The 23,791-nt window shown below is 51.9% G+C and overlaps 12 protein-coding genes across 12 annotated transcripts; 7 read left to right on the top strand and 5 right to left on the bottom strand.

The window, feature by feature from the left end:
• Positions 1-286: 286 nt before the first annotated feature.
• On the top strand, positions 287-1,531 carry M436DRAFT_84133 (uncharacterized protein; the record flags this gene model as incomplete). The annotated part of the gene is made up of 1 exon (XM_013569917.1): positions 287-1,531. The coding sequence occupies one exon, from the start codon at positions 287-289 to the stop codon at positions 1,529-1,531; it is 1,245 nt and encodes a 414-aa protein (XP_013425371.1).
• A 296-nt stretch (positions 1,532-1,827) lies between these two features.
• On the bottom strand, positions 1,828-4,005 carry M436DRAFT_52266 (carotenoid oxygenase; the record flags this gene model as incomplete). Its single annotated transcript, XM_013569685.1, has 2 exons — positions 1,828-3,904; positions 3,956-4,005. The coding sequence occupies 2 exons, from the start codon at positions 4,003-4,005 to the stop codon at positions 1,828-1,830; spliced, it is 2,127 nt and encodes a 708-aa protein (XP_013425139.1).
• A 516-nt stretch (positions 4,006-4,521) lies between these two features.
• On the top strand, positions 4,522-6,460 carry M436DRAFT_52125 (Lycopene beta-cyclase; the record flags this gene model as incomplete). The annotated part of the gene is made up of 4 exons (XM_013569665.1): positions 4,522-4,544; positions 4,609-4,708; positions 4,760-6,166; positions 6,209-6,460. The coding sequence occupies 4 exons, from the start codon at positions 4,522-4,524 to the stop codon at positions 6,458-6,460; spliced, it is 1,782 nt and encodes a 593-aa protein (XP_013425119.1).
• A 410-nt stretch (positions 6,461-6,870) lies between these two features.
• M436DRAFT_12116 (phytoene desaturase) lies at positions 6,871-8,647 on the top strand (the record flags this gene model as incomplete). Its single annotated transcript, XM_013569578.1, has 4 exons — positions 6,871-6,993; positions 7,051-7,584; positions 7,643-8,480; positions 8,520-8,647. Coding segments are annotated over 4 exons (1,623 nt in total), but the record flags the coding sequence as incomplete, so codon positions are not given.
• A 1,472-nt stretch (positions 8,648-10,119) lies between these two features.
• Positions 10,120-11,081, top strand: M436DRAFT_52233 (opsin-like protein; the record flags this gene model as incomplete). The annotated part of the gene is made up of 2 exons (XM_013569682.1): positions 10,120-10,147; positions 10,201-11,081. The coding sequence occupies 2 exons, from the start codon at positions 10,120-10,122 to the stop codon at positions 11,079-11,081; spliced, it is 909 nt and encodes a 302-aa protein (XP_013425136.1).
• Positions 11,082-12,444: 1,363 nt separating this feature from the next.
• M436DRAFT_13603 (Annexin) lies at positions 12,445-13,820 on the top strand (the record flags this gene model as incomplete). The annotated part of the gene is made up of 2 exons (XM_013569584.1): positions 12,445-13,428; positions 13,542-13,820. Coding segments are annotated over 2 exons (1,263 nt in total), but the record flags the coding sequence as incomplete, so codon positions are not given.
• Positions 13,821-14,202: 382 nt separating this feature from the next.
• Positions 14,203-15,758, bottom strand: M436DRAFT_84127 (homoserine O-acetyltransferase; the record flags this gene model as incomplete). The annotated part of the gene is made up of 2 exons (XM_013569916.1): positions 14,203-15,695; positions 15,749-15,758. The coding sequence occupies 2 exons, from the start codon at positions 15,756-15,758 to the stop codon at positions 14,203-14,205; spliced, it is 1,503 nt and encodes a 500-aa protein (XP_013425370.1).
• A 446-nt stretch (positions 15,759-16,204) lies between these two features.
• Positions 16,205-18,277, bottom strand: M436DRAFT_52341 (P-loop containing nucleoside triphosphate hydrolase protein; the record flags this gene model as incomplete). Its single annotated transcript, XM_013569702.1, has 1 exon — positions 16,205-18,277. One exon carries the CDS (start codon positions 18,275-18,277, stop codon positions 16,205-16,207), a length of 2,073 nt encoding a protein of 690 aa, XP_013425156.1.
• Positions 18,276-20,580, top strand: M436DRAFT_74881 (glucose-inhibited division protein A subfamily; the record flags this gene model as incomplete). Its single annotated transcript, XM_013569915.1, has 3 exons — positions 18,276-18,288; positions 18,508-18,607; positions 18,660-20,580. The coding sequence occupies 3 exons, from the start codon at positions 18,276-18,278 to the stop codon at positions 20,578-20,580; spliced, it is 2,034 nt and encodes a 677-aa protein (XP_013425369.1).
• Positions 20,581-21,218: 638 nt separating this feature from the next.
• Positions 21,219-21,596, top strand: M436DRAFT_52413 (uncharacterized protein; the record flags this gene model as incomplete). The annotated part of the gene is made up of 1 exon (XM_013569720.1): positions 21,219-21,596. One exon carries the CDS (start codon positions 21,219-21,221, stop codon positions 21,594-21,596), a length of 378 nt encoding a protein of 125 aa, XP_013425174.1.
• A 378-nt stretch (positions 21,597-21,974) lies between these two features.
• M436DRAFT_74880 (uncharacterized protein) lies at positions 21,975-22,566 on the bottom strand (the record flags this gene model as incomplete). Its single annotated transcript, XM_013569914.1, has 2 exons — positions 21,975-22,108; positions 22,164-22,566. The coding sequence occupies 2 exons, from the start codon at positions 22,564-22,566 to the stop codon at positions 21,975-21,977; spliced, it is 537 nt and encodes a 178-aa protein (XP_013425368.1).
• Positions 22,567-22,721: 155 nt separating this feature from the next.
• On the bottom strand, positions 22,722-22,983 carry M436DRAFT_52349 (uncharacterized protein; the record flags this gene model as incomplete). Its single annotated transcript, XM_013569706.1, has 2 exons — positions 22,722-22,805; positions 22,855-22,983. Coding segments are annotated over 2 exons (213 nt in total), but the record flags the coding sequence as incomplete, so codon positions are not given.
• Between the last annotated feature and the right edge of the window lie 808 nt (positions 22,984-23,791).

Below are 23,791 nucleotides of genomic sequence, written 5' to 3'. Positions count from 1 at the left end.
CGATCAACCTGCATGCCGTTATGGGCCCTGGCTTCATGGCTTCAACATTCCATCCCCTGTCCTTAGTACCACTGTCCACAGGTGGGGAATGCTCTGGTCTTTATAGGAGGTATTACCCATGGGAGTCAAAACAAAAGTCTACATTCCCGCGACTGTTTGTTGTTTTGATACCTCATTTCCACCTCACTCTTGGGTATCGATACGCAGTTCGCTCCTCCTGGCATATCTTATGCATCAGAACCCCTTCCCCAATAGTTCATCCGATTAATCGATAGGACGAACAACCATGCAGAGCGTTGCAAATTATCCCATGGATATGAGTACCGCTCATTGGAGACCTCAGCCCAGGGAAGAGAGGCTTAGGATACCAGGGCAACCACAACAGCGTCAAATGAAGACAAAGTCTCAGCCTAACCTTAGAGCCATGGCTCGTCGTCCCATGCCTGGCACTGGTTACCAAGCAGAGAACCACAACGCATACAGGACTCCAAGAGTGGTTGCTCCTCCTCTTCCAAACACAACTCATCGTCGCAAGCATGAAGCCATGTTTATCGAAGAGCCTCCATTTGAACGACCTTTCTCTCCCGAGTCTGACTCGGAGGAACACATGATCTTGGACTACTATCTTCAAGCATCATACCACTCTCCTCTCTCCAGAGTTGTCTCGGCAGAGGAGCCTTACACTCAAGATGGAGCCATGGCCCAATTTGACTTTGGCCTCGAGCAACCATCAGAACCAGCCTACACACGCTCTCAGCCTTCGGTCGAACGACCAAGAACAGCACATGGAACCAAGAATGCTCTTTCATCATCCAAGAGATCATCAATCCCCAGACCATCTCCTCCTTCGCCTCAAAGACAAACGCCATCGTCACCTCAAAGACAATCTCCTCCCATGCCTCAGAGACAGTCTTACACTCTCTTCCCCAAAGAACAGCCTCAACCATCGACTCCACGCATCAGCATCATCAGCGACAACGGCAGCACCGTCTCCTCTCGCCAAAGCCTCATCAGTCAACCTCGCCCCCGCACTTCTTCCCTAGCATCCTCAGAGCGTTCGCGCTCAGACTCATGCATGTCTGTCCGCCTCCAACCCTCTGCCATGCCCTCTTCCCCCTCTTCATCCCCCAAGCGTCCCCAGACCTCTCCTCGCATGCGCACTCCCAGTGCATCTTCCGTCCAGCAAACCAGTGTTTCGGACAAACCTCCATCACGCTGGTCAGGAGACACAGTAGACATGACCCTCGAGTCCCCCAAATCAGGCAGAAACGCCGTAGACAGAAGCAGAGATTCTTCTTCGTCGACCTTGGTGGCCACCAGCCCTGCATGGCCCACGGGGAGTTTCTTCGAGGATGACGACGAGGACAAGTTGCCGCTGAGACGCAAGGTGGCGCAGAAGTTGAGGAGCTCGCGTTCGAGCAATGCGTTGAGGTCGGCGAGCAATCCTACTACCACTGGCGCCAATGTCGAGCAAACCCACAAGAAGTCTCCTTCGTGGGCCAGGCGGTTGGTTACCTGGCATCGTGCCTAAAGAGGAAACAAGTGTATATAGATTCATGATGCTTACGATATCTGATGAATTCACGTCTTTCGAACAATCCTCAAAACCTCACTCCTCCTACCTGCGAATCATGTGATTGTAAACCGAAATATTATTATTCTTATGGTTGTTGTTCTTAGAAATGAAAGTAAGCATGTGGGTATAATTATGTTCCTGGCACCCCCCCATCCAAAACGCCGATCTTGTCTTTTGTATCTCTAGAGACTTATGCCAGTATGCTGCCCCCTAAAATATGCCTTCGTGATGCGTTCATTTCGTGTATAACATTAAGAGAGCATGCCCTCTATCGAAGCCCTGATTTTCATCCAGGTGCTTCCATCTTTCTTCAGCTTGGCTTCGCTGATGCTGCGGACTGTCTCGACAGCCTTTTGGCCGAGTATGTTCTCTTCAGGGAACCACGTGCCGTGAAGTCCGTAAGGTACGCGTTGTGGGAGAGCCACTCTGCCAACGACTGTATTCATATCTTTGGCGTCGATGATCCAGAGTTCACTCTTTGCTCTGACTGTGGCATCTTCATCAGAGGGTACCTCCCCGTCAGGGCCCAGCTGAGACTCGTCAAAAGCATATGCGAGGAGGAAGCCGTCATCTTCCGCCGACGTTTGTCCCGGAGAAGCCTTTCGTGGGACAAATCTGGGTTCCTGCGCGTACCAGCCGGCAGGCATACGGAAAATCTGGATTGGATCATTTTGAAGAGGATGATCCGCAATCTCTTGAACAGTGCGAGTATCCACACAGCCGGTCACTGGTTCCAGCTTTCCCAACTCAGTCAAGCGATCGCCAGTCTCAATCAGCGCTTTTGTGTCAATCTTGGCCAGTGCGTCAATCTTGACAGAGCGACCCAGAGCGGCGTTGAAAGAAGAGATCGATGTAGTACATCCATAGACATAGCGAGCTTTCTGCATGTCGAACTCAGGATGTACAGAAGGGAACTCGAAAGAGATCCCAGACAGTGCATACTGGGCAGTGATCTGTGAAGACTTGAGAGAGAAAGCATAGTGGTATAGTCGGCATTGGTCGTCCTCGATGGTCTCCTCATCGTCGTCTTCTTGTTTGCCAAAGTATGACGCATCATCCTGGTGATTGCCTGTTATTTGTATCAAAGGCTCGCGCTCCAGACTAGGTGATTCCAACCCAGGTGCCCCCTCATACAGACATTGTTCATCTGCGTTATACTTGGAAAAGAAGGGCATGCTCTTCTTGACAGCCTTCACAGTGTCGTTTGTAGGACGAGGCGCAGCGATGTTGCCGGCACTGAAAACCAGACAAGCAGATGTCAATCTACAGGTTAAAAGGTGAACGGTCTCGACTTGGCCCGAAGCATCAAAATCATCCCAAGCGTTGGCAGTATGAAAGATGCAACAAGCGGTAGTCTCAAAATACTTGACTTGTTCCGGGTGGTGGCGAGGGAAGACACCAAAGCGTGCAGGCTTCGTGGCGTCGTACTCGATGACAGGTTTGTTCTTTGCGAGGTTGAAAGGGTCGAGAGACAGTGGAAGATCCATGATAATAGTGTGCTTGAGAGATACGCCAAAGTCGTGCATCATTTTAGCGCCAGTGATTCCAGGAACTGGTCGCTGCACAATGCCCTTGTTGGTCTCGGAGCGAGCAGAGGTCGGTGAGATGATAGAGTACTGGACGTATGGCGGGAGGAAGGTAGAGTGGAACAGCATCATCTCTTTGGTGATCGGGTCGACCTTTGGATGAGCAGTAGTCCACTCACGCAGGAAGCCGAGTAAACCATTGCCTGAGAAGGAGAGATCGTTCTTGTTGTGCGACTCTGGCTCGCCCTCGGCGCGATTTCCGTCGTACCAGCCAATGGTTTCCAGTCCAGGGAGGGCAATGCGCATTGGTGGACCGCTCTCGCATGTTGCCAGTGCCCTGCCGTCGTGATAGAGGATGGATGTGTTGGCGACACTAATCCTTTTGATGGCGCGAGTAGAACCTGGCAAGAAGGACAGGATGACGAGCACGACGGTACGGAGGATACGTAGGACGATGGCGACGAGGGACGAGAGAGGATTAACTAGAGTTGCAATGCTGGGCAGGATGGGCGAGCGCAGGCGTGGAGAGGCGGCAGTTGACAGGAAGATGTCTGTTAGGATGTACTGGTTGACAAACTCGGGCTGAACAGAACCGTCTGATTGTCTGGTGAACGACACACCACTGAGCATACCGTCGCCGTCGAACCAGTGGGCATCACGACCCAGGTCTTCATTCTTCACAGGGTTTCCACCATTGCGGACATATTCACCACCCGCGAGCTCCGAGGGGATGGTTCCTTCGTATGTGCATGGAGTTAGAGGCAGCGTCTGGTCGATAGGTGCAAAGTTGCCCGAGAGATAGCTGTAAGTGGTCAGTCGGGGGGTGTGTCGAGCGGTCACAGTCTAAGCATACGCGTGTTTGTGTTGAGGTGGATCCTTCTTGTTGTGCGCAAAGAGAGGCATGGCCCTGCGATATACGAGGCCAACAGTCTACAAGACGTTATAGATGAATAGACTTGTGCTCAGGCATGAGAGGTGACACTTTGAGCATCGAAAGGCTTGTAGGACGAGAAGCTCGGAACAAGCAATGGCATGATTCGGGCTCGGATAGGGCGAATGACAGTTGGACACGCTCCGGCGCCAAAACCTGTCACATAAAGTGCGTGGTGTAACCATGACATCAGTCGCGACATCATCGCTTGCAGAAAGGCAGTTTTGAGCGGCGCGGCTGGCCGGAAGATTGCATGTGAATGTGCTTTTGTTCCAAACTTCGGCAGGTGCGACCGCTCCCGCCAGAGCTGCCAGCATCGCCGATCGTTCCGACTTGCCGGAGACGGTCTTCTCTGCCAGTCCTGAGTCGAGACCTCCGACTCTTGACCCTTGTATACAGACAGAGTTGCGCAACTCCACCTCCGACATATCGTGTCCTGTGTGCTATGGCTCTGCAACAGCCCTTCGTCTAGCAATTGTTTCAACATCATGGGCTACGACTATGCGCTTGTGTGAGAAGGCCCCTTTCCGCTCATGCCCCTCATGCCATTGGCAGAGTACTGATGTTTTGTACAGACACGTCAAGTACACGATTCCTCCCGCAATTGCCTTGACTATCCTCTACCGACCTCTGTTGACTCGTCTTGACGTCTACAAGATCCTCTTCCTCGTCACCGTATGATCTTCGACTGTACACTTCCAATCCACCAAACTCATTTTTTGCCAGATCGCTCTTGTCTCGACCACGCCATGGGACTCTTACCTAATCCGCACTCGTATTTGGTCTTATCCTGAGGACGTTGTCATTGGTCCCAAGCTGTTCGACATCCCATTGGAAGAGGTCTTCTTCTTCATTGTCCAAACATACAATACTTCGCTTCTATACCTGCTTCTCAGCAAGCCTACCTTCCATCCCATCTATCTGCGCCGTCAGGACAAGAATGATCGCTGGAAGTACTTCAAGCTGGCTGGGAATCTCCTTCTTGGTTTGATCTTGAAGAAAGCTATCAACTTGATAAGAGATGAAGGCGCTGGTACATACATGGGTCTGATCCTTGTGTGGGCTGTTCCGTTCTTGATCTTGCTGTGGTCCCTAGCATATCAGTTCATTCTTGGTCTGCCCGTTACCAACACTCTTCTGCCAATTGCTCTCCCAACTTTGTATCTCTGGATTGTCGACACACTGGCTCTTCGAAGAGGCACATGGGTAATTGAAGCCGGCACGAAGCTTGGAACACATCTTTGGCCTGGACTCGAAATAGAAGAGGCCGTCTTCTTCCTACTCACCAACACACTCATTGTCTTTGGCCTCGTGGCATTTGACAACGCCGTCGCCATCCTGCATGCTTTCCCCTCCCATTTCCCTTCCGTGCCCGCTCTGCCTTCGCCTGCACTCTTGGTACGAGCCCTATTGCTCCCAGCTGCTGCTTACGATGAGGACCGTATCGAGGGCCTGTCCGAAGCTGTCGAGAGACTTCATAAAAAGAGCCGGAGTTTCTATCTGGCCAGTGCAGCATTCTCTAGCCGCCTGAGACTGGACTTGATCGTCCTGTACTCTTTCTGCCGCGTGGCCGATGATCTAGTTGACAATGCTGCCTCGCCTCTTGAGGCCCGCAAATATATCAAACGTCTCCGTACTTTCCTGGATCTTTCCTACAAAGCCAAGGATCCCATGGCGCACGACCAGAACGTTGGTAGTGTGGTTCGCCATGTCGTGACCGAGTTCCCCCGGAATACTCACACAGCATTATTGCAACTGCCTACTTCGCGTCTTTCTTCTAAGCATCTCTACGATCTGCTGAAGGGGTTCGAAATGGACTTAGGGTTCCAAACAAGCAAAGGAGCCTTGACTTCTGCTTTCCCTATAAAGTCAGAGTACGAACTGGATGTCTACTCGTCGCGGGTCGCCGGTACAGTGGCTGCTATGTGCATCGAGCTCGTCTTCTTCCACTATCCTGGAGAAGCGTCTTCGACCTTGCAAGAGCAGATACTGGATGCTGGAAATACGATGGGAATCGCGCTGCAATACACCAACATCGCTCGCGATATCGGCACGGATGCACTGATACAGCGCGTCTATCTGCCGACCAGCTGGCTCAAGGAGGAAAATCTGACGCCCGAACAGGCGATTCAGGTCTTCACCATTATGGAAGGCAAAGCCATGCTCGGCGCCGAGGATCAGATATTTGTAAGTAAGTTCGAACGTCTAAGGAAGCGTCTTCTGGATCGGTCGTTCGCGTTGTACGAGGACTCACGCAGTGCCATCGACAAGCTGCCATCAGAAGTACGTGGGCCTATGCGTGTCGCATGCGAGAGCTACATGGAGATCGGGCGTACATTGCGACAGCCGGGCTACAGAGTGAGGAAGGGAGAGGCAACAGTAGACGGCTGGCGCAGGTTGACAGTGGCTTGGAAGGCGCTGCAGTAAGACATAAAAGTAGAGATACCCTGTTGATATGTATGCATAATGTAATTACTGCTCGATCACTCGACGATGGTCTGACCAAGGTGTCGTTCAACTGGTGATACAGTTTTGCTATGGATCGGTGGAGCACGGGCCGAAGCGTGATAGTGGGGTTGCATGTGAAGCACGAGACTGTCGATGGTCGATGAGGCGTGTCCGGAGGTGCACGGCAAAACGCCATGTTGAATGCTTGGACATCGTCTGCTCTATACCATGTAGCCGCCTACTGTCACCTGCCTAGTTCCTTGTAGTAGGCAGATCGATACTCGATTCAAACATGAGTGCAAGCACGAACCAGAAGACAGCCATTGTCGTAGGTGTGTGCTGAGAGACGTTCTGCTGCCAAACACAAGACGCTGACAGATGGTACTACAGGCGCTGGAGCTGGAGGAGTCGCGACGGCGGCGCGATTGGCAAAGGCAGGGTTCAAGGTCACGGTGTTGGAGAAAAACGACTTTACCGGAGGTCGCTGCTCCCTTCTGCACCATGAGGGCTGGGTGTGTATCCGCTATCGACTCACCTATGCCTGCCTTTGACTGACGACAACGTTCTAGCGGTTCGACCAAGGCCCATCTCTACTTCTCCTCCCGCGCATGTTCCACAAGACCTTCGCCGATCTCGATACCACCCTGGAAGCTGAAGGAGTACATATTGTCAAATGCGAGCCCAACTACAACATGTGGTTTGGCGACGGCGAGAAGTTCCAGCTCTCGACCGATCTGGTTCTGATGAAGGAGCAGGTTGAGAAGTGGGAAGGCAAGGATGGATACTCGAGATACCTGTCGTTCCTCAGAGAAGCACACAACCACTACGAGCTGAGTGTCGAACATGTGCTATCGCGCAACTTCACCAGCATCACATCTATGCTGCGACCCAGCTTCCTCAGCCGCGTCTTCGAACTGCACCCCTTTGAGAGCATATACAGCCGCGCTTCCAAGTATTTCTGGACTGAGAGGCTACGCCGAGTTTTCACTTTTGCGAGCATGTATATGGGCATGAGTCCATTCGACGCTCCCGGAACATACAGTCTTTTGCAATACACCGAGTTGACCGAGGGTATCTGGTATCCCGTTGGAGGTTTCCACAAGGTCAGTACCCTAATGCGAACCCGTGCGAATCTCGTCATGCTGACAGCATTTTGCGCAGGTCATCGAGGCACTGGTCAAGGTTGGCGAGCGTCTAGGCGTGACCTACAGACTTTCAACCCCGATATCCCAAATCACTCTTTCTCCTGACGGTCGGCGAGCTACCGGAGTTGTTCTTGCCAATGGCGAGACCTTGACCGCCGATGTTGTGGTGAACAACACTGACCTAGTATATGCGTACAACAACTTCCTACCTCCCACCCCGTACGCAGAATCGCTGGCCAATCGCGAAACATCATGCAGTAGCATATCCTTCTACTGGGCATTGGATCGCAAGCTGCCAGAACTCAACGCTCACAACATCTTCTTGGCTGATGAATACAAAGAGAGTTTCGACTCCATCTTCAAGAAGAACCTGATCCCGAATGAACCTAGTTTCTACGTCAATATTCCCAGCCGACCAGACCCTACAGCTGCTCCTGAAGGTAAGGAAGCAGTTGTTGTACTGGTACCGGTCGGACATCTTCTTGGAGAGCATGAGAACCCAAAGTCAGCTGCCACGGCTACAGCCAAGGACATTCGACAGAGCGATGCTGATGGAAAGATGACGAACTCCACATCAGCAGAAGGCATCAAACCATCAGAAACCCAAGACTGGCCCAAAATGATTGAGCTCGCGCGCAAGACGATCCTCACAACCATTGCCAAGCGCACAGGTGTCGACATTGAGCCTTTGATTGTCCACGAAATCACGAACGATCCTATCACATGGCGTGAATCCTTCAATCTTGACCGTGGAGCTATCCTTGGTCTGTCGCACTCTTTCTTCAACGTGTTGTCATTCAGGCCAGCCACGCGTGCAAGACGAGGTGGTTGGTTTGATGGCCGTCTCGGAGGCGGTATCGTCGGCAGGATTGGCGAGCTTCTCTTCAGTGGAGGTAGCATTGAGCGCCTGTACATGGTTGGCGCCAGCGCTCATCCTGGCACAGGTGTACCAATCGTGCTTGCAGGAGGCCGTTTGGTCGCGGAACAAGTATGCCAGGACCTTGGAGTGAAGATTCCATGGCAGACTGGACCACAAAAGACTGAGCGAACTGGCGTCCTTGATCGAGTGCAGACTACGCTCACGCTTGAGTGGATCGTGTACATGTTTCTTGCATTACTCGTGCTTGCTCTTGGTATCCTCCTCGGCAAGCAAACTTGAGCCTTCTCATGCCGAGGTATTTACCTATATCTCTTTTGCAAATAGACTTTATAATATTACAATTCACATGCATTCTCCAATCGTTGTTCCTTGATCGATCCTCGCTGAGACGACCGTTCAGTTCGAGTGCAGCTTGAATCGGGTGAGCTGGAGCTGGTCCCGCAGGATGCCGATTCTGAAGGGGTTCACAAATCCTGAAATGCGCCCTGTGGGAGCTGCGGTGAACCCTTCGCATGGATTACACAAAGCATCTCTTGCCGAACTCATCTCTCCCTACACCTCGATATCAGTACACCTCTATCGGCAATTTCGGCACTCGTGAAGACTCGCAACTATATTCTATATCTTGATTCCTGGTCCCTGACAGAAAGTTAGTTTTTCTTGTTCGATGCGACGCGACAGCTAGTTGGTTGTAGATAGATGAGATATGAATAATCGACGACGCATGTTTCAAAAATGAACAATCATTGCCTATGAGTTACGTACTCTTTGTGACCAGGTTTGAACATTGTGGCATGAATTATCATGCCACCCCAACCTCCAATGTGAATATCTCTCTTTCACATGCATCGGCATACAGGTACGGTTGGCACGACACCACGCGACACATGAATGGGAGCACACGTCATGGGTGATCTCCAGGGAAAAATCCCTCCAACGTCTACGAGAGCTTAAAGTCGGAGAACAGCACGATGAAGCGTCGATGGCAGTTGTTTCTCGATGCCGAATGACCATGGATCGAGCTTCCAAGCAAATTGAACATGATCTTCAGTCGAATCAAGCTTTTCTCGATCGGGCTGCGGAAAGGGCTTGGACTGCTTGTCGGCCGGTGGCTTGACGATTTGGCCGGACCCCGGAGCCGCTGATGCCACTGATGTCAATGATGTCAGAGATATTGTAGTTTTGAATCGATATTGGTAAGATTTTTTGCACGTTTGGTGACGGCAGTGATGTTGTCCTCGGAGACTTCGGACGCTATACTGGTTTGGTGGCCGCTGGAGCCGTGGAAGGACAGGCGCTGTAGTGCGATGGTGGTTTCTTGATGGCGCGTTGGGCCTGTGCGAGTCAGCGGCTACCCGTAGATCACTTTGGGGGTGGTTCGTCAATGTGAGGTGAGTGACGGGGACGAGGAAGGGTCGGTGGAAAAGTGAAGCGCTGTTTCCTCAGATCTCGTCATAGGTGATGCCAAAACAGATTGGCTTGACCGCGCTATTCCGCGCATTCCTGCCGTTGTGTTTATAAACTACATCTCCCCTCGACTGCTCACCGTTCATCCATCCACACCTTCACATCACTGAGCATTGCTTAATTGGTCTTCATCCACATCACTCATCATGGGAAACGACGCTCTTAACGTTAACCGTAAGTTCATGTTATCGACCTCACCATCGACATTGTGCTGACAGCCTTCGCAGCCAACATGGTTAATGACAAGACTGCTGCCATTGCCATCACCGTTCGCGGTTCTGACTGGTACTGGGCTGTCTGCGCTGTCATGACTGCTTGCACCTTCATCTTCTTGGGTCTGGGTATGACCAAGCCTCGCCAGCACCGTGTCTTCCACTACATCACTGCTTCCATCACCATGGTCGCCGCTATTGCCTACTTCTCCATGGCTTCCAACCTCGGCTGGACTCCTATCGACGTCGAGTTCCGCAGACCCAACATGGCTGAGGTCCGCGGTATCAACCGTGAGATCTTCTATGTCCGCTACATCGATTGGTTCATCACCACTCCTCTCCTTCTCCTCGACTTGATGTTGACTGCTGCCATCCCCTGGCCCACTCTTCTCTTCATCATTCTCGTTGACGAAGTCATGATCGTCACTGGTCTCGTCGGTGCCCTCGTTCGCAGCTCCTACAAGTGGGGTTACTTCGTCTTCGGCTGCGTTGCTCTCTTCTACATCATCTGGGTTCTTGTCTGGGAAGGTCGCCGTCACGCCAACGTTCTCGGCAAGGATGTCGGCCGCTGCTTCACCATGTGCGGTTCGCTCACCGCTCTCCTCTGGATCCTCTACCCTATCGCCTGGGGTGTCTGCGAGGGTGGCAACGTCATCTCGCCTGATTCCGAGGCTGTCTTCTACGGTATCCTCGACTTGATCGCTAAGCCTGTCTTCGGTGCTCTTCTTATCTGGGGCCACCGTGGCATTGACCCCGCCCGTCTTGGTCTTTACATCCACGACTACAACGAGAAGGACCCTGCTGTTAAGGACAAGGTCGGCGCTCCTGGACCTAACGTCCACCCTAACACCAACAACGGTGTTGCTACCGACGGCCAGGCTGCCCAGACCGTCTAAGCGTGCAAAACACAGCTATCTGCTTTGCGCTTCGATTACACGATTGTTGGAGAATGCTTCCAACATAGTGCTTTGATCATCTTACCACCAGCAGCGAGTCTGCTTCGGATACCCCTTGAGTATGCATGCGTGCATGCTCAATATTGATTTCCGCGTTTCTTTACACGTCCTTTCATGATCACGACTGGGATGGATTCGGGACAAATACCTTACTCTGTACAATAATAATACACTAATTCATGACAACTGTTACTTAAACATGTGCCTGTCTCCTGTTACTCTTCAACCACAAGTGCCAGACCCGAGAGTTCGTTGACCCAGCCTCCGGAAATCATGCCCATAAGTATGAGGACTGTGTGACCAATCTTTGTTCATCTCGCAAGCGAGCTTCCAAGGCGCTTGCGATCCTTCACCGCCTCCCCGCACCTCCCACGTCGCTCAACAGTTCACCATGTATGGGTATGACAAACAGAGCATGAAGCGTCACTAGACTCGTGCCGCTTTCTGTCTTTGTGTGCTGGTTTGCGTTCAGAGCTATTCTCATATGATCAGGCTCCGACGACAACCATTTGTGTCGTGACAAAGCATGTCCCTACGACCAGAAGACCACCGCTCCTCGCGAACAAGGTCCAAATCGCACACGCGACGAGACCGATCGCGTTCACACAGCAATGTACGCAAAACACACAACGTTACTCCAGACCGGCCTGCCGAGTATGTATATGCCAACATCCCGGCCTCGGTGCCACGTCACGTCTCGACGGTGGTAACTATGCCTGCCATGCCCGCCATGCCGGGAGACTTTGACGACGAGTATACCGTCAACGTCAACCGCGAAAGCGGTTTGCGTAGCGATGGACAGCAGCACTTGCCATATCCTGATGGCCCTGATGTGGGACAATTGCCTTACCCCTCTGTACCACTGGATCCCATTGATATGGGCGGGTACAAGGATTTCCCGCCAAATGAACGACCTGGATATGTTGCCAACAAGTCTAGGGATGTACGCGATGATGATGATGGTTTGGCATATGGACATTTGCCTTTGCCGGAAGTCAGAAGGGGCAGAGGCGGTAGTGTGAGTAGCCAGAGAGCACCTTCGCCATCGGGGTATACCTCTACCTCTTATCGATATCCGTGTTCAGGCACCCCTCAGGAATCTCAGTATACGACTTCAAGACCTCCAGCAGGGCAGTCTCTTCAGTACCAATGTTCTCAACCTAGACCTGATCATCCATCGTCTCGCCATGAATACAATACTCAGACGTATAATTCAGCTGCTGCTGGTAATCAATCTCAAGGCCCTTCTCTCAAAGCTCAGACAGTCGATGTGACACCTGGTATCTCCAGGCAGGCCAATCTTGGTCTGAATATGCGTATGGACCGCTTGTCCGTGAGTGGAAACAGGCCAGATACAGCCGGGACGCTGCCTCCTCCCAGTCCATTGCTGGAAGCATACCGCGGAACCTATCAATCAGTCTCTCCAATGATAGCACCCATGACCTTGTCTTCAGACAGCGATCTCGACAAACTATCTTCACTCTCACCCGGTCCCTCGAACGGCAAACACCACAGACGCTCCAGAAGCAGTAACAGCAAGAACGAGTTTATAGGCTCAGGCTCCGAGTCCACCTCCAAAGGAGCAACCCACAAGAAGCGGGCACGACTCTACGACGCAGAAAAAGACGCTTTAGCCCTCAACCAAGCAATCTGCCACCACAAAATCGACGTTGACATAATCTGCAAGATCTTACCCTCTCTCACTCACGACCAAACACTCGAGCTTCGCAAAGAATACAAAAAACACATCAAAGTCCAAGGCCGCGGCATCAACATAGCCAAACACATGAAAATGAAGCTCTCGGGTAATTTTGGAAAAGCAGTCTACGTGTGCGCATTAGGACGCTACGAGTCCGAAGGCTACTGGGCAAACTTCTTCTACCAATCCCACAGCAGTCGCCGCGAATTACTCATCGAATCACTCATGGGACGCAGCAATGCCGAGATTCGCCAAATCAAGGAGTCGTTCAGGGATAAACGCTACAATGATGATTTGGTGCGGTGTATGGAGAAGGAACTCAAGCCAGACAAGTTTCGCGGGGCGGTGTTGATGGCTCTGGAGGCGAAGCGGCAAGAGGAGAACGAGGGGTATGCTAGGCAGTATGTTGACGGTGATGTCGATGTGTTGAATAGGTGTTTGGCAGCAAAAGAAGGCGGCGAAAGCACAATGTTGGAGATTGTGGTGAGAAGAAGTGATGCACATTTGCGAGATGTGCTCAAGGCATATGAGCGTAGGTACGGAGTCAATTTCGCAAGAGAGGCGTTGAAGAAGAGCAATAACCTTGTGGTGAGTAAACCCCATCAGCCTTCAACAGACATGCTCTTTTCGAATAGCATGTCTTCTTGCAACCGACCTTCCTGCGCGAAACATCAAACTAACGCGAAGAGCAAACGCAACAGGGCGAAGTAATCTGCCACATCCTCAACGGAGCAATCAACCGACCAGCCCGCGATGCCCTCCTCCTCCACCACGCCATCTCCGACATGACCTCCCACAACACACACGAAGAATTGCGTCACGAGCTCCTCATCTCAAGATTGATGCGGGTGCATTGGGAGCAAACCCATTTCGCTCGTGTGAAAAGAGAGTATGCGGAGAAATATCGCAAGGAGCTCGAGCGTGATGTTGAAGACGCGACAAAAGGCGATTTGAGAGAGTTTTTGTATGAGGTTTGCAAGGCGTGAGCGAGAAGGATGGAAGACAGAGGAGATGCATGATATGGAAGAAATGATATGAAAAAATGAGATGATGGGTTACGATGTTCACGAGAAAAGGTTCAGCCATTTTCAGGTTCCTTTCAGATACATGACACATTTTTCCGAAAGTTGTGGTCCTTTATAGTTGTTTTGTGTCTCTTTGAGAAAAGGTCATGGAGATGAGGAAAAAGGAAAGGAAGGGAGATTGAGATGCAAACGAGATGATGGGTCATGAAGTCTTATGAAGTTTTGTCTGCTATTTGTCTAGTCTTCCCAAACTCATGTTGAAGTGCCGTGGGTATGTTTCATGAAAAGTCGTCTATCATACATAAAAGGTTGAAAATTCGCTTTCTTCGTCTCTTGCCTACCAAGCTGTGATATCACCAACTTCGGCCTCACCAAATGTCGATGTCTTTACTGCTTGATCGCCCTCGACACCCTGACCACTGGCGAAGTCGACTGGCTCTCTAGCCATGACGTCGGGCAACACTTCATGCAAGAAATCCAACACGAATCTATTGACCTGTTCAAACTCGAGCAAGAATGCATCGTGGCCTTCGGGAGAATCTATGTTCTTGAGTGTGGCATTGGGGATGGCAGCTGCTAATTCTTTTTGCTCGGCATAGGTGAAGAGGCCATCGGATTGAATACCCAGTACCAGTGTCGGTTGCTCGATCAACGCCAAAGCGTCGGCCACAGGTGTGGTTGTTTGTGTATCAGCAGGAAGACGGCCCCGTGACACATCGTGGGTATCTAGTTTGCGAGTGATGGCAATGTAGCAGTTTGCATCGAAGCGCTTGATGAATTTTTCGCCTTGGTAGCGTAAGTAGGATTGGGCGGAGAAGTAGGTGGGTGTACGTTTGAGGCGGAGGCTTGCGGCAGAGGGAGGAGCGGCATTGGTGGGCAGCGGTGTGGTGCCGTGGAATTGAGGGTCCATAATGGTCATTTGGGGAGGTGTGTTGGCGAGAGGTAGAGATTCGATTGAGGTGGACAAATCGGCAGAGCTGTTGACGCGGGAATAGCGAGGAGAGCCGGCGTTCTTGTGGCCTTCGTTGTGGATGGCAAAGTGGTCGCCCGAGGGCGTTGAAGGTCGGAGGGAACCATTGATATTTTGTCTGCGCGAAGGATCGGGAGTGTTGCGACCGAATCTGGATTCGAACGAGTCGCGGCTGCGGTAGGTGAGCAGTGCTGACATGCGAGCGGCCGAGAGACCGGTGGATGGGGGGTCCTCGAAGGTGTAATATCCGTCGTCGTACTTGGGGTCGCTGTAGATGCTCTGTCTCTGAGCCTCACCCCAGCTGATGCCCCAAGCGCTGTATTGAGCTGATGTAGCAATGGGTACGATGCAGCGCACGTAGTCTTTGCCAAAGTAGGCGAACTCCAGCACGAGCATACCTCCCATGGAACCTCCAACCACAGCAGCAATCTGTTTGACGCCCAAGTCGTCCAGCACTAGCTTGAAGATGTTGACGTCGTCTCTGACAGTGGTCAAAGGAAACTCTGGTCCGTAATGCTCGTTCTGTGAATTGCCGTCCTTGCTCGTCACCGGACTCGCGCTTCCATACGGACTGCCCAGACTGTTCAGACAAACAACGAAGAAGCGCGACATGTCAAAGGCCTTGCCAGGACCTCCAAGCAGAGGACCCCACCAGTCGCCAACATCGGCACTACCAGTCAAGGCGTGGCAGATGACCATGGCATTGTCGCAGGCAGGCGACAGAGTGCCATACGTCTTGTAAGCTATCGGCACATTATAAAGCACACCGCCGCTCTCGAGGTCGAACTCTGGAATAACGGCAATCTTTTGTTCGGGGATGAGTTTGGAGTATGGATTCTCGGGTTGCGATGTCACTCGTTCTGTAGCTCCAGATTAGATCAATGCGATTGCCAATTGCTGTGTCGGAGCATACCGTATTTCATCGTGGCCGTAGAGTAAAGATGGGTTGATGATGCAGAAGCCAGGAACTCTGCTAAGAAATGTCCATTGTTTGTCTTTGACAATATGAGTCGAATGACTTGGCCTATTTTTCTGGCCCGCAATCGCCTATCGCTCGTCATTGGAAGACCGACCTCGGTCGTCGCTCCTCGATTCTAACCCCCACTTCCCGCCCCACAACCCTCGCTCTTGCTATCCATACAGCTATTCGAACATGATCTGTTTCTTATCAGAACCTGTGACTGAACGTGGAATGATTCGAGAGTTTTGTGTTTGTAGACTTGATCGCATTTCATGTTTCTTTGTCCATGTTCACTCAGACGAAAAGAAGAAAAACAAGTTAACTAGTGGATATCCTTAGAAAAAGCGCCCCAGCATGCCGTGAACCAGAACAAAAACGAGAAACCCCAAAATCAAAAGACGCAACAGCTTAAATGTCGTACTCGCTTCTGACCTTCTTCTGCGCCCTCTTGTTGGCCTTGAAGTGCTTCTTGCCCGACGACATCAACTTGACATCATCAGGATCCATGTCCTTCTCCAGGGCCAACATGATCTTGGCTTTGCGGCCGGTCAACAATCTGCCACCAGTGTTCTCCACTTTCCTTTGTCCTTGCTCCGTGTACTTGTGGTGGAAGGGCATATTTTGCTCTCCTCTGCCCTGTCCCGGCGCGAAGAATTGCTTGTCCATGCGTGTCGTCTTTGCGCCACTCATGGGAACCATGTCGAGCTCATCGTTCTCCATGAGCGATGGCTCATCGCCGGTTTGTGTCTCGGGGTGCATGGCAGTCGAGTGCATAGCTGCAAGCTGGGCTCGTCGCTTTTGGGGCAGGTGGTTGTAGTCGTAGAGTTCACGGTTGAAGTGCTTGTGGTCGATCGGCGGCTCGGCAGGGGGAGGGTGTACGAAGAGCAGTTTGCCCTTGACGTAGTCCTTGAGAACCAATCTGGCGGCTCTGCTCTCATCGGGCTGACCGAGACCTTGGGTGAAGAAACCGCGGGCGGCGGCGTATGCGCGGAGCAGCTCCTCACCGGTGGGTGTACCGGTACCTCCTTCTTCGCGGGATCTGATGTTGATGTTGATACCGTAAACAGCCTCGAGGAAAGGCTTGGGGATACGGGTAGCGACGAGGGTGGCAGGACCGGTGAACTCGCGCATCTGATCGATGGGCAAGACACCGTTACATGTGAGTTCTGCCTTTGTGAAGGCGAAGTTGGGAAAAACGAGACCGGGACAATCGCAAAGCACGACCTGGTCTGAGTAGTGGATAGTCTGGAAGTGCTTCGTCTTACCAGGTGTGGCAGAGACGGACACCTTCTTTGCGCCGAGCAGAGCGTTGATGGTCGACGATTTACCAACGTTAGGGTAACCAACCAAACCGATCTGTACCTTGCGAGCAGGCTTGTCCTCGGTAGCGGCAGCCATCTTGGGAGCGTGCTCCAAGAAGAGAGCTTCCAGATCCTCAGTGGTCAGAATGCGTGTGGCCTCCTCAAGCGACATAGGGATGACGTCGGATACGGGTGCAGCGTGTTTGTCGTCGATTGATTCCTCGTCCACCCACTTGGCCTCCTCCTCTTCCTTGTCTTGAATGTCGAGCTTCTTAGCCTCTTGCTCGAGAGCGTTCTCCTCTCCTTCCAGAGCCTCGGTGATCTCGTCTTCGTTCTCGTCCTCCTCGCTGTCCTCATCGTCCATCTCTTCAGCTCGCGACTCATCCTCGTCAGCCTTGGCGTCGTTGAGCTCACGAGCGAGCTCTGCGGAGAAGAAACGGAAGTTGATTTTGTGGTCGATGAAGTATTTGGCCCAGGTCTGACGCTGCTCGAGAGTCATCATATCCGACTTGTTGACGAGCAGCAAGTTGCGCTTCTTGGGGTCGACCTCCTTGACGTAGGACTCCATATCTTCGGAGCGGAACATGAGGGGGTTTCTAGCATCGACAATCTGGACGACCAAGTCGGAACGCTCAATGACACGCCACAGCTGTCTCCAAACCTCGAGATTACGCTCGAAGGGAGTCAGGAGCAAGTCCTGGTTTTCTTGCAGCTCGGCAAGGTCTCTGCGCCACTCAATCATAGCTTCCTTTTCGCGTGTGTTCAGCTCCTCCTTGGTGGTGGTAGAGTCCCATTTCGGGCGACGAGGGACGGTCAGACGGCTCCTGTTCTTATTGTGCTTCTTGGTGACGTTGCGCTCCTCGGTCGAAGACAACAGGTAGGGATTCTTCTGGTCCTTGTGGATGATCTTGACGTTGTTCATCTTCTCGGCGGTAAAATCGGTGCCGGCCAGCTCTGCGGTGGACAAGAACTCGTCCAGGTCGCCCTGCTCGGTGACGGAGCGCATCTTCTCGTAGGCGGCGGCCTGCTTGTTGTTGGTGATGTATGTCTCTCCATTCTGGCCCTTTCTCTGAATGCCTCCGGCGTTGGCCTTGTGCTGGTTGGAGTTTTTGTTCTTGAAGCGGTCGTTCATAAGGGCATTGCCCAGACCGACCGATTGCTTGCTCTTTGCCAATACCATGGCGACGGGTGGTATTGAATATGTGAGGTGGATGTGTGTTGGATGCGCACAGAGAGGCAAGATTGGGTCCAAGAAAATAACTAGCCCGCTTAGAAATGACGCTTTGCGCTCTGCAAAAGTCTCGTCCATGCGCGGCGAAGCCCGCGCCACTGCGGTGGCTTGAGGGTCAGCTCGTCGAAAGAATTGTACCTTGATTTCAGAGCAACATTGTATCACCATAATGCTTGCAGTGTCTGCCAGAGCGCGCGTACCCTGGGGCCATGTGCCTCGAGTGCGGTCAGCTGTCCTTGTGCGCCGCACTTTTGCTACTGTAAATGAATCTACCATAGCGTAGGATAAAATGTTCAGTCTAGACATGCGCACGCGACTGACTGCCATACAGTCCCTACGATGTAGTCGTGATTGGAGGCGGCCATGCTGGTACTGAGGCATCAGCAGCCGCTGCTCGTACTGGTGCAAGAACAGCTCTCGTTACTCCCTCGGTCGACAATCTCGGTGTCTGCTCATGTAACCCTTCTTTTGGTGGAATCGGCAAAGGCACCATGCTGCGGGAGATTGATGCTCTGGACGGTGTCGTTGGCCGCATAGTCGACAAAGCTGGTGTCCAATTCCGCGTCCTGAACAGAAAGAAAGGCCCAGCAGTCTGGGGTCCTCGTGCTCAAATCGACAGAGCCCTCTACAAGAAGCACATGAAGGAGGAGATGACAAACTACAAGGGTCTGAGTGTGCTAGAGGGCAAGGTCGCCGACATCATCGTGCAAAGAGAAGGAATGACAGACGGCAAGCATGGAATCATTACCGGAGTCCGACTCGAGAGCGGCGAGGTCATCTCTACAAAGAACGTTGTCATTACCACTGGCACCTTCTTGGGCGGTGAGATCCACATCGGCTTGGAAGCGTACCCCTCGGGTCGCATGGGAGAAGCAGCGACGACAGGTTTGAGCAAGTCTCTACGAGATGCAGGCTTTACTCTGGGCAGACTAAAGACAGGAACTCCGCCACGTCTCGACGGCAGAACCATCGATTATTCTGGTCTCGACGTCCAGCCCGGCGACGACCCTCCAATGCCTTTCAGCTACCTCAACCCTCGCGTCACTGTCCAAGATCAACTGAACTGCTGGTCTACCCATACGAATACTGCCACTCACGACATTGTTCGCGCAAACCTCCAACACAGCATCCACATTCGCGAAGAGGTCAAGGGTCCTCGTTACTGCCCATCTCTCGAAAGCAAAGTCATTCGCTTCCACACAAAAGATGCCCACATCATCTGGTTAGAGCCCGAAGGCTTCGACAATCACGTCATCTACCCAAACGGCATCTCCATGACCATTCCTGCCGATGCTCAAGAAGCCATGCTCAAAACTATCAAGGGTTTGGAGAACGTCAAAATGTTACAACCAGGTTACGGAGTCGAGTACGACTATGTCGATCCTCGCAGTCTGCGCAAGACTCTCGAGACCAAAGCTATCGGAGGTCTGTTCCTAGCAGGCCAGATCAACGGCACAACAGGCTACGAAGAAGCCGCAGCTCAAGGTGTCGTGGCCGGTATCAATGCTGGCAACTCTGCACTACAAAAGCCACAACTGCAGTTGACGAGGGCGGATGGATACATCGGCATCATGATAGACGACTTGATTACAAAGGGTGTCTCGGAGCCATATCGCATGTTCACCTCGAGATCAGAGTACCGCATGTCCGCTCGTGCCGACAACGCCGACCTGCGTCTCACGGCCAAAGGACGAGAACTCGGCGTAGTCTCTGATTCGCGCTGGTCACACTTTTCTTCGCAAAAAGCACAGATGGACGAGCTGAAGACGATATTGGAAGGACACACTCTATCTAGCAGCGTTTGGCAGTCCCATGGCTTTGCCGTGCGCAGCGACAGCAGCAAACGCAGTGCCTTTGACCTCCTACGTCTCGCCTCCATCAGTGTCTCCAGTCTCATTCCCCTGTTGCCCGAGATCGCGAAGTTTGATCCATACATCATTTCACGCATGGACATCGAAGGCACATATTCTCCTTATGTCACTCAACAAGAAACACAAGCCAGACATTTTGAAAGAGACGAGCAATTGCTGCTTCCTGCAGACATCAACTACGAGAGCATCTTCGGACTGAGTAATGAAGAAAAGAGAGTGTTGAGTGTGACCAGGCCTGAGAGCCTGGGTCAGGCTAGAAGAATAGAAGGTGTTACGCCTTCGGGCACACTTCGCTTGTTGGCTCATGTGAGAGGGGCAGGCAAGAGAGCGGCTGCTGTTGATCAAGTACTTGCATCTCAGGAGAGGGAGGTTGTGGCCTAATTATCGGAAGGCCTGGTAAAAGGATCATTGGCATCATGGGAGGTATAGGCGCAATATGGGTGTTAAGCATTTGCATAGGTGTGGTGTCACGGTAGGGCTCTGTACAAAACCATTCTCCTCATAGTCCTTCGGACGACAGTGTAGGATTGAATAGCAACCAGGTTGGTTCAACCGATTCTTTGTTCTACTGATTAGGCTTCGACTGCCTCAACCGTGAACAATATCAAGCACCCGCCTACACATTCCACAACCTTCGACCTTCACATTCGAACAAAGAAAGAACGACCTTCCTGCCTAATCAAACAACAGAAGCTACCTTCAGAAAGCACGATTCCGTTTAGATGAGTCGTTGGCCATGTTTCTTTATACCAACAGAGGCCGAGATCATGGACTACAAGGCAGAGGCCTTGTCCTGAAACCGGACGCTCAGACTCGATCTCTTTGACAGTAGGAGATTAGTATTGTGAAGTTGATGGTGATAAAAAGAGGCATGCCTTACGACCGCGACTCAGACACCTGATAGGAACAAGTCATCGAATCCTTTTCCCTCTCTCTTTGTTAGATCTCTGCAGAAGATCTAGAAACACCATCGAGCAAAACAAGCCTACCAAGCAAAACACACAATCATCACCACCACAATGCTCAGCCGCAGCCTCAACATCTTCCTCGGCCTCATCGCCCTCCTCTCCCTCATCACCCCCACCCTCGCCGGCCCAGACTGGTGGCAAATGTACCAAAACGAACTCGCCTGCGCCCGCAAAGACGTACACGTACTAGGCGCCATCAACCAATTCTGCAACACCAACGTCTACACGGGCGGCACCTACGCCTCCGAAGGAACAACTGTCAGTGGAGCTAGAGTGGGAATCGGTGCAAGCTGCAAATGGGGAACCTATGTGCCGCAGATTTGGTGCCAGAGCCAGTTTTACGAGACGTGTGCGTGGGGCAATGGAAGGGGTAGGGGCCAGAGACAGTATGATGGTGGGTGTCAGCATTTCTGGATCATCAATGGTTGAAGAAGGGACTTTGGTTTCGGCTTCTATTTTTTGTAGAGGAGGAATACCTTGATTAGTGTTTTGTAGAGTCGCGGAAAGGTTCTGTTGAATATGCTAGTCAAATCATGTGAATCATGCTTTCTCCCAAGTACTATATATGGGCCTCCATCGTGGGGATTTATCAGGTCACTCGAGATAAATTGTTGCTCATTAACTGCATCTAATGTGCTTCTACGATTGATGAACCTATGTGCTCAACAGCACGGCTCTAGGGTGTCTCTCGTCCGGCTGTTCGCTTTGTCCTTCGTCAACGCTCTGTCCATCATCACAGAATGCAAGTCCTAGTCCTGGGTAAAGAAAAACGTAATTTGTTCACAACCGGAATCGCAGAGTATCTGCTCAATAAGGTTGCTTAGGACGTATGGCATTGTGGATCTGGGCGTTGAGTGCAATCTCGTTCTCTGCGAGCATGTGATCCAGACCTCCTAGGGCACCAATGGCGCCGTCGATAGCAATGGAACCGCCATATCTGCCTGTTTTTATGTGAGCCAATAAGTCCTCCGAGGTGCTTAGATGCTCAACGATTACCTTGGCCGTGAGTGTCTTGCATGGCATTGGAGAGGTTTTCATGATAAAGAACTTGCTGGCGACGATTGGTAAGGATGCGTTGAGCATTGCCCACCGCTCTTCGCATCTGGCCGACTGTCGAGGCGATGCTGTTATAGTTGTCTTCCAATTGTCGAAGCATTCCTTCTTCGAACATTGTAAAGGCTTGCTCACGCTCGTGGTTTGTTTGGTCATGGGTGGAAAGCGCGTTCCTAGCCTCCAAGAGCGCTTGTTCACGTCGCTGCATTTGCTGTTCGCGCACGTTCACTGCATCTGTACGTTCTCTTAGATCGGCTTGTGCAGCAGCAAGGCGTTGCTCTGCGGCGTAGACTTCGGCACCACGAAGGTCGAGTTCTTCCTCGCGTTGGCCGATATTGCCGATCATTTTCTTAGCTCGGTTGCCGCCCATAGCTTTGCCGTTGTACGAGATTGGTGGTTCAGCAACTGTGCCGGTGTGATAGTGTGCATAGCTGTATCTAGTCAGTACCTGTGGCGCAATGTCACGTTCATTAAGCATGGCTGCAGAGCGGTAATGTTGACTCACAGACACCTGTTATCAGATTTCTTGCAGACCCCAGTATGATACCAAAAGAAGCAAGTGAGGGGGATACGGAAGTTTTTCGGCTGGATAGCATGTGTGTTGTGGGACGCTGTATGCCATTAGCGAAGCTACACTCCGACCGATTGTCGTGGACGTGCCGTTCGATGATGTTGGCGTCTCGGCGCAGACAGGTCTGAAGCACCTGGGAGAGGCACTACGCATGTCCTTCCTCGGAGAAGCGCTGCGAGAGTCACGACGCTGTGCGTCGACATAGCGTAGCCTATGGTTTGGAGACGCACTGCGATCGTTGCGGTTACGGAACGGCACTAACCAGAGATCAGCTCACCAGCGCTTGTTCAATACCGCGAAGTACGCCTTACTTCTATCTCCCTCCATGTCTCCCTGATTGTGGGTTGACAATGTTCGCCGCTTGTAAGGTGTGTTGGCAACAAAGCTGTGCTCTGATGGTCCACGACGTGAGTCCTCCTGAGACGAATCTCGTGTGTCCGAGCTCCTTGAACGCATTGCTGGCTGCTAAGATACGCAACAAGATCCGAGCATGCAGATGAAAGAGTGCATCTCTGGGATATATGTGCTAGGTTGTCTGATGTTTGCCCCTGTTCGACCGTCTGTAGCAAAGAACAAAGGTCATATGCCATACAAACAGCACAGGAAGCATTCACATGATACCTGATGCTCGACTGGGAACACTAATCACGGTGGTGGACATTTGTCTCTTTATGTGGTATGTGCAATGCGATAAAGAGATGGGCTTGAGTGATAGGAACATGAAATATGCCAGTCCATGTCGACCATAAATTTGCTTACTATCTTCGGGAACACCTTGTATACCATAGGTCATCAGGTGGCAGCTAGCATTCGACTTGATCAAACACAGCAGCATGGGCATCGGCACCAGAAAATCATACACAGATGCAAGGACATTCGGAAGAAGATCAGGAGCGAGGCATCAAGACATACGCACTGCAAAACCATTAGACGAGTGAGAGGCTGGACGGGCGATGACAGCGATGTCATAAGTCTAGGCTGCCGATGTGGCTTCTTTTGG

Source organism: Aureobasidium namibiae (assembly GCF_000721765.1).
Source record: "Aureobasidium namibiae CBS 147.97 unplaced genomic scaffold scaffold_14, whole genome shotgun sequence".
Lineage (NCBI taxonomy): Eukaryota > Fungi > Ascomycota > Dothideomycetes > Dothideales > Saccotheciaceae > Aureobasidium > Aureobasidium namibiae.
Note: the sequence above shows the minus strand (reverse complement) of the source record. Positions and strands in the feature narration are given on the sequence as shown.